This window comes from Toxotes jaculatrix, chromosome 11 (genome assembly GCF_017976425.1).
Source record: "Toxotes jaculatrix isolate fToxJac2 chromosome 11, fToxJac2.pri, whole genome shotgun sequence".
In the NCBI taxonomy this organism is placed as follows: Eukaryota; Metazoa; Chordata; class Actinopteri; family Toxotidae; genus Toxotes; species Toxotes jaculatrix.
This window is the reverse complement of record NC_054404.1, coordinates 3,078,355-3,086,633: the sequence shown is the minus strand read 5'-3', so window position 1 is coordinate 3,086,633 and position 8,279 is coordinate 3,078,355. Positions and strand designations below refer to the sequence as shown.

At 41.6% G+C, this 8,279-nt stretch overlaps 1 protein-coding gene across 3 annotated transcripts; it reads left to right on the top strand.

Moving 5' to 3' along the window:
* The first annotated feature begins 1,856 nt into the window (after positions 1-1,856).
* Positions 1,857-7,621, top strand: napba (N-ethylmaleimide-sensitive factor attachment protein, beta a). Of its 3 annotated transcripts, XM_041049976.1 has the most exons (11): positions 1,869-1,966; positions 3,205-3,207; positions 3,951-4,030; positions 4,636-4,752; positions 5,885-5,931; positions 6,029-6,106; positions 6,222-6,277; positions 6,677-6,761; positions 6,920-7,024; positions 7,184-7,252; positions 7,469-7,621. In XM_041049976.1, the coding sequence occupies exons 1-11, from the start codon at positions 1,869-1,871 to the stop codon at positions 7,619-7,621; spliced, it is 891 nt and encodes a 296-aa protein (XP_040905910.1). The 3 variants fall into 3 exon arrangements, with proteins under 3 accessions (XP_040905909.1, XP_040905911.1, XP_040905910.1); XM_041049975.1 differs by lacking the exon at positions 3,205-3,207 and having other exon boundaries at positions 1,857-1,966; XM_041049977.1 differs by lacking the exons at positions 3,205-3,207; positions 4,636-4,752 and having other exon boundaries at positions 1,857-1,966.
* Positions 7,622-8,279: the final 658 nt, after the last annotated feature.

Below are 8,279 nucleotides of genomic sequence, written 5' to 3'. Positions count from 1 at the left end.
TTACCACTCTGATGAATATTTATTTATTTATTGTTATTTTAACGACAATTAGGTAACAAGCACATCATTTATAAAGTTGTTTCAGAATGAAAAACAGTTTAATTTTTTTTTTGTAAAAATGTACAATGAATGGAGCTCGTCACTCTTTGTACAGTGATCTTCCAGAAGATTATTGGAACATTTTCCATGTTTAGTTTTTTTCCTCTGGACTTACACAGCTAAGGCTTAAGCTGCGTTCAACAACCTGATTTCAGAGAACCTTTTCCTTAAATTGAAGCCACAGTTGATCAAGTTGAACAATCTTGGCCACGGCCTGTACCTGACCTCGTGACGGTAGCCTACACTGCAGTTTTCAAGGCAATATAATGACTCAGCTGCTAACTCTTCGTGCTAATGTTGAAGTACCTCAATATCCACTAAATTATCTGTTAAAACATGTTCATGTCTGCAAAGTGGCTGAGGTTCTCTGGCAAACTGCCTTGTTGAGCGCAACCCTGCTTTAGTGATTAAACTCAGCATGCTTTACCGTCTTCTCCACCAGTTAAAATGTTTCTTGGTTACTTACTGAATGCTATTTTGAGACCGATGGAAAGACTATTAAACTGTTTGATCTAAAAAAAAAATTAGGTGTTATCAGTTTATATTCCTGTGTTACAGTCGGAGATCTGAGCTTTATTGACTTTCCAGAGCTCAGTGTGTTGTGGGAAGATGCCGTGTTTGAGGTGTATGACAGGAGGAAGCAGCTGGGAGTTTGATTCCATCACACATGGAGTATAATTGGTAATTACTGTTGTCAGCCACATCATGACAAACCCACTGTGCTTGTGTTTGTTCACAAAAGTCTGCTGCTGCTGTGATTTTGTGTACGAGCGGGATACTGTGGGTTTTCACAGAGAGGCAGTGTGCTGTAGCTGTCATGGGGGAGGAAGGTGGAGGAGGCTTTACAAGCTGGGAGGCGATCTGTCATGTCTTCTTACTGACACACCACGAAACACTTTCTGCCTGTAGATATTATCAGCAGTACAGAAACTTAGTGAACTCAGTGTGCAGGTCATTAAACATAACACCAACATGCTTATTGTCTGAATGTTTGTTGAGTGACCCATTTATTAATTTATCTGTCAGTACAGTTTTAACTTGTTTCCATAATGTGTGTCTAGTGTATTGTTTTGTCGCATTATTAGTTGCATTCTCCTATTATTTTTGTTATTTTCATTGTATAATCTGTTTTCACATCTGCAGCTTTATTTCACTTCATTTAAAACTTCCATGGGTTTTACATTTGTTCTTTGTGTTTTAATTTTTTTGTCAAGGTCCTAATTTTTCCAAACATACCAAATATCTGAATATGATTTTTGGTTCAGTCTCAAAACTCTCATCAGTTTTGTTTCCAGCGACAGACAAAAAAATACAAAATAAAAAAATCTGCCTTCTTTATTATTATTTAACAGCAGGCAAAGTGACAAGCTTCCTTTGGCAGGAGACCTGTTGCTTTTTGCCTTCATTAATATTTGACTGACTCATCAGACAGATACAAACTCAAACTGTTAAAGTTTAAAGGTTCCCTTTCCCCATCATCCTTTCCTGTCCACCAGGTGAGGAAATATATATATATTATATGTAATACATACACACACATATGAACACCATATATAAACTATATTTTTGTTCTTTTCTTGTTCTTTCCAGCAGATGGTGGCAGTGAGCCGCACATGACTTTTCTCTCTCGCCGTAGAAGAAGAGCCGCAGCCTCTCAGCATCAGCACCAGCAGACACAGATCCCTCCTCTCCTCTGCTTCTCTCCGTCCACTGCGGAACATCGGACTGTTTTCCTCCCATCCCTCCGCCAGCGGCAGACCCAGCTCGCCATGGACAACTCCGGCAAAGAGAAGGAGGCCATGCAGCTGATGGCTGAAGCCGACAAAAAGGTCAAAGCGTCCGGATCCTTCCTGGGAGGGATGTTCGGGTAAAGGATGCTCTCAGTCTCTCCTCTCTGTCTGTTTACCTCTCTCTCTCTCTCTCTCATCTTGGTATGGGGGAGGGATTCCTGCACGCAGGGCCCTCCAAAGCCCGTCCAGTCTCGCTGCTTTTCTTCTCGGAGAAATCGCTTTAATATCCCTGTAATATTCCTAAAATATCCCCATAGCGTGTCTATAACTTCCCGTGATGCGCTTTGGAGGCCTGATCAAATCTTGCACCGATTAATTTTTGTATTTAATCGTGATGGTAATCATATTATCTATTTATACGTCCGTATAGGGGCTGGTAACTTTCACTATGACATTGTGTCCTTCTGGAGGATTTGTCCAAGGATCCTCATAGCATCTTTTTTTTTTTTTTTTGGTTCAGCTGAGTGACCAAAAAAAATATGAGCTGTCATCGCAGATACTGTGGCCTGTGTGTCGTGTCCTGTCACGCACGGGAAATGTAAATGTGGTACATCGTCTCCTGCTGCTGCTGCTGCGGGATGTGAGCGGGCTCGCATGAAGCGTGAGGCCGAGCCAGAGATGCGGGGAGAGCAGCGCAGTCAGTCGGTGGTGATGCGGGGGCTGTGTGTGTGTGTGTTTCTATTCAAACGAATTGGGGTGGGCTTGTGGCCTGCGTGTGTGTGGGAGGGGTGGATGTTTACAAGTAAATGTGATATGATGCAACCTGAATTAGATGATAGGTAGATAGACAGACAGATAGACAGACAGACAGATAGATAGATAGATAGATTAACTGGTTGATTGATGGATTCAGTGCTTATTCTGAAATGGTCCCTCATTGTGAGTCATTAACAAAGCCAGAGTCTACACAACATCATTATGCTGAGTACTGTGAACTATCGTAATACGTCATATTTTCTACATTTATATAAATGCCTTGTCCTGTCTTCAGTTTAGAGTTTATTTCCAGTCCAGGTGCTGCTCATTATTCCTCTTTCCCTCCGTCACCATGCTGTGGGTCACATTGACCACTTTTCCCAGGTCTTTTTCCGCATTTTACATCTTGATCATATGAAATTCAGTATTTTGATAAATTACATGATTATCTATTCCATAATCAAACTGTGTCCTCAAATCTGAGATCTTAAATGGGTCACATCTGTTTTCCCCACATGGGGACCAGCATGTTTTTTGATGAGCCTCAGCCCCAAATTCATTTGGGGGTTAGAGACCTGTGATGCCACCATCCAGTGTATATCAATAATAATTAGTGGAGATCGTTGGAAAAGCCACCAAATGTCAAATAATGAAGAAGATATGCATGTTTCAGTATCTTTGTTGTTACATGTTTTTCTTGTAGACAACTAAATGGAGGAAATCAGGTTTCTTCACAGGGAGCGAGGCATTAATCTGACAGGAAAAAAAGGCCTATTATGGCAAATAAAAAATGCACACACGTTTATTTGTAGTTATCAAATTATGAGCCCCTGCTGTCTCCTCACTTGCTGCTGGATTCATTGTCCTCAGTGTGTTTGTTCTTGATCAAGCAGACACAGAGCTCATGTTCTGTCCCATGGAGAATGATGTAAACACTGTGTGAACTAGTTCATGCTTCAGTCACATGGCCTCAAATCTGACATATAGTAGGACAGATAAGAATCAGATGCACATATTAACATGATTATGATATATAACATGATGTTATAATACAAAAATTGCATTTAGGTTTTACACTATATCTGTTCGTACCACAGAAAAAACACCAAATGAATGAGTCATAGGTCAGAGGATAGTAGATTTTAGAGAGTTTCAGCTGCAGGGCGTCCGTATCCTCACTGTGATGTCCTTCAGCTGGACACCCCTGCATGCTAAAACACTCTGTCATGTTAAAGTTGGAGTGTATGACAGTTGGCAACATTGAAGTGAAGCTGTAATAAAATTAGAAAAGGAGAAAGGGAAGTGAGTAATTGTGCTTGTCTGAGCCTGTGTGTGTGTGTGTTTGTGTGTGTGTGTGTGTTATAGGGGAAACCATAAGGTGGAGGATGCCTGTGAAATGTACGCCAGAGCAGCCAACATGTTTAAGATGGCAAAGAACTGGAGTGGTAGGTAACACACAGACACACACACACACGCACATGCTCATGCACAGACACACATACACAGTATACGTCACCGTCATCAGTGCACAGATAAACAAACTCCCACACACACACCCACACATGCACGCACACTTATTTGAATGCTTTCTTCCATCCTCATTTTAACAACATATAAATGATTCAACAGCCTGCACAGAGATTTATATGTTATGTACAGCAATAAGAGCTTTAGACACACAAACACAGTGGATTTACGTATGAATTTTGTGCATTATGGACAAATAAGTGGCACATTCATGGCTGCAGAAACCAGCGTGCGTTCTAGTGAGGGCAGATGTGCCATTAATAGCTCACAGTGCGCAGAATTTAGCTGTTTAGATGTGTGTTTTGATGGTTGTGCTGCCTGATGTGTGGCGACAGACTGAATTGTGAACACAGTCACGTAGATCACTGAGAGTAAAAATTACAAAATGAGGAATGTTTGGGCAAAGGCAGGTTTACTGCAACCAGAAACTGAATTTGGATTCCATTTGCATTCGTTTAAGCTTTTCCCATCCAGAGTGTGACTCTGTATGTGTGTGCGTGTGTGTGTGTGTGTGTGTCTGTAGCTGCGGGGAATGCATTCTGCCAGGCCGCTCGGCTCCACATGCAGCTTCAGAACAAACTGGACTCTGCCACCAGCTTCGTCGATGCCGGCAACGCGTACAAGAAGGCCGACCCACAGGGTGAGCGAGAGCTGCTGTCTCACAAAACACATGCACAGACACACATTTACTGATCCAGGATCGAATCGAATCGAGTGCAGCTCAGTTCCCCCGATAAAAGATTCATCAAAGATCATTGACTGTGAGCCACATTTTCCAAAAAAAGATGTAAACACTGGTAATAGACACGTTTATCAGACGTACCTCAGTTACATATGGAAAGACATCTGTTATTAATGTTTGCTAAAAGCACAGAATCGCGTGGACACACAGACAACTGGGCTGATTATAGTTTACCAGATCAAGATGGACTGAGTGAGATCCAGTCTTGCTGTTCACAGCCCAGGTATACAAATCATACTTCTTATCCACCATTTCACCCAAAATGATGTGTGTCCATATCTGTGGTGCAGGCACGGCTGTGATTGTGCTCTAATTGTCATTCATTTTTACTGAACTGTCAAGTTGTTGATGAAAAGAAGTCAGTGTTTGTTGGCTGAAATCAGTCTTTGTGCATGCTCTGCCTTTTCTTTGTTTCATCTTTGAATGGTCTATTCCTTCTCATCCTCTTTTCATAATTATCATTTTTAAGGGATATGAGAGGTTTGAAGTCTACGATGTGTAAAATTTTATTTTTAAAGTATTAAATTTAAAGTATTGTTTTGATAATCAACTTTAGTCTGTGCTCAGCTGTGGCGATCGCTGCTTCGTCATCCTCGCTCGGCTGTGGGAGGTATTTGGACACAGATATTTGGTTTGGTGGGCAACCCAAATCAAGGCCTCCGGACATATATGTCCATGTTTTTCTACTGTCTACTAACCAGTACAATTCTTTATAACTGTGACAGTGGCATGGCTCACACAGTGAAAGGGGAAGCCTCAGTCAGTCAGGACCCAGCGGTGATATCACTGGAGGATTAAAATGGGTCTCTGAGTTGCTCGAGGAAAATTGATATCTGGGTTATGTTGCAGAGGCCCTCCTGCCTCTCTGTGATGAGCTTAATAAAATACTGTGGGTTAGCAGGTTAGTGCTCACAGGGGGAGGAAACTGGAAGTGAAGACTTTTAATTTGACTTCGTGGAATCAGAAAGCTTCAGCGGATGCTTTTTAATTCTAACATCCCTCCTCTACCTTCTTATCTGTCTGTCTCCAGAGGCCATCAACTGTCTAAACCAGGCCATTGACATCTACACCGACATGGTAAGATCTTCCTCAGCCATCCAGCTGCTGCCTCTGACAGTCTGTCTTCTCTTTGATTAACACCCTGTGTGTGTGTGTGTTTGCGTGTCGATTGCAGGGTCGTTTTACCATTGCAGCTAAACATCACATCACTATAGCGGAGATTTATGAATCAGAGCTGGTTGATATTGAGAAGGTAAAGTGAGGCACAAAATAATCTGATCTTCTTGCTTTAAAATTTATTTAATGTTTTTTTTCCATAAGATTAGATACATATACATATATCTGTGTGTGTGTGTGTGTGTTTTCAGGCCATTGCCCACTATGAGCAGGCAGCAGATTACTACAAGGGAGAAGAATCTAACAGGTATATGTGCTGTTTGAATTTGCAATTAAGGCTAAGCTAACGCACTAAGGTAAGATAGTAACTGGAGTGTGTGAAATGCAGTTTGGAGGTCAGTAATTGTGTTGGGCCTGTTTCACTACTCCTCCTTTCTCTATGCGCCTTTTAATAGACCAATAGTCTATTGATTTATTGAGAAAATAACTGTCAGATTGATTGATAGTAAAAACATTAATTAGTCCTTTTTAGTCCATTAGACCATTTTTATGTTACTACATCATCCATCATCTGGATAAGGCTTCTGTGTGAGAGCTTTGCTGGGAAAAAAATTACTCTTTCATGTGTTGAAGATAGTGATGGAAACAATGGTAACACACACATTAGCCCTTCAGTTGTGGATTTCTTTGTTTGTGTGTGTTTCAGCTCAGCCAACAAATGTCTTCTGAAGGTCGGACACTACAGCGCTCAGCTGGAGCAGTACCAGAAAGCTATTGAAATCTATGAACAGGTAACGGCAGATATTATTCCTGTAAAGATATCATTCAGTTACTGTTGCAGCTGCTGTGTCAGAGAGATGTTGATGCAACTTTATGATCATTTTCGAGAATGTAGTTTGTGATGTTGGTGTATTTGGTGTGTGTGTGTGTGTGTGTGTGTGTATTTCAGGTTGCTATGAGCACCATGGACAACCCTTTGTTGAAGTACAACGCTAAAGAGTATTTCTTCAAGGCGTCACTGTGTCACTTCATAGTGGACGAACTGAACGCTAAGGTAACAAGACACCATGCACACACACACACACACACACACACTACTGTGCATTGTGATACCTTTAAAATATTTGCCTGTTTTGTATCCTGACCTTTGTTGTTAATGTTAGCGAGTTTAGCTGTGACTTGATACTAATACTTGTATATGTGTGCGTGTCAGTTGGCCATTGAGAAGTATGAGGAGATGTTTCCGGCCTTCTCAGACTCAAGAGAGCTCAAACTGTTAAAGGTAATTTTCTTCTAAGCCATGCTAGTGGCATGATGGCAGGGTCGTGAATACAGAAACCAACCTGCATACACACAAAAATACACACATGCAGATAAATGTACACAAAGTGAAATATAAAAAATAAATAGTTGCCTCTTCTCATGTTCTACTTTTTTTTTCTTAAAGCACATTTGTGATTCCTCTGTGTTCGTAAATCTTTACGTTTTGTTGTCACAGAAACTCCTAGAAGCTCATGAGGAGCAGAACAGTGAGGCGTTCACGGAGGCCGTCAAGGAGTTCGACTCTGTGTCTCGTCTGGACCAGTGGTTGACCACGATGCTGCTCCGCATCAAAAAGACCATCCAGGGAGACGCTGGGGACCTGAAATAGACAAATTTAGAAAGAGGGGAGAAAGGGAAGGAGACAGGGGGAAAGGGAGAAAAGAGGGTGGTAAAGAGATGAAGGATCAGGGTACAGGGGGGTAGGTAAATAGAAGGGAGGGACAATGACGGACAGGGAAGATGTGCTTTGTTGGAAAAGATGAAGGGGGGGGGGCGGGTATAAGGGAGGGAGGGTGGGAGTGAGGGTGTTTACAGTTGTAGATATCAGTCTGCATGTGACCTCCAACAAGCTAAGCATCACCTTTAAACCACCTTTAGATGATCCCGTGTCAGTATTGCTCTTGTAACACTGGACAAAAATATACTTAAAAGAAAGTGTGGAAAGAAAAAGGTGTGTGTGTGTGTGTGTGTGCGCGCGCGCGCGTGCGTGCGTGTGCGTGCACTGCAGAAAGGTAAATTATGCTATTTCAAGGGAAAGTGTGCAACTTATATGAGATTTAAGGATATGTTATGTAAAGGGATGATAATGTTATTTATGAGATTATTGGTATTTATTGTCAATACTGAAAATATTATTTCTTGTTTATTATGGTGCTCAGTGTTACGATTTGTCTTAATATTTTAGGTATTAGCCCCTCTGCTATCCTCTTTTCTTCTCCTTTACTTCCTCTCCTCATCTGTTCCTCCTCCTCCTCCTCCTCCTCCTC

Bases quoted from the DNA above. Each gene is read 5' to 3' on its own strand.
- napba (XM_041049976.1), top strand. From the start codon at position 1,869: ATGGACAACTCCGGCAAAGAGAAGGAGGCCATGCAGCTGATGGCTGAA. The intron at 6,107-6,221 runs GTAAAGTGAGGC...GTGTGTTTTCAG, and splicing joins AGCTGGTTGATATTGAGAAG to GCCATTGCCCACTATGAGCA. The intron at 6,278-6,676 runs GTATATGTGCTG...TGTGTGTTTCAG, and splicing joins AAGGGAGAAGAATCTAACAG to CTCAGCCAACAAATGTCTTC.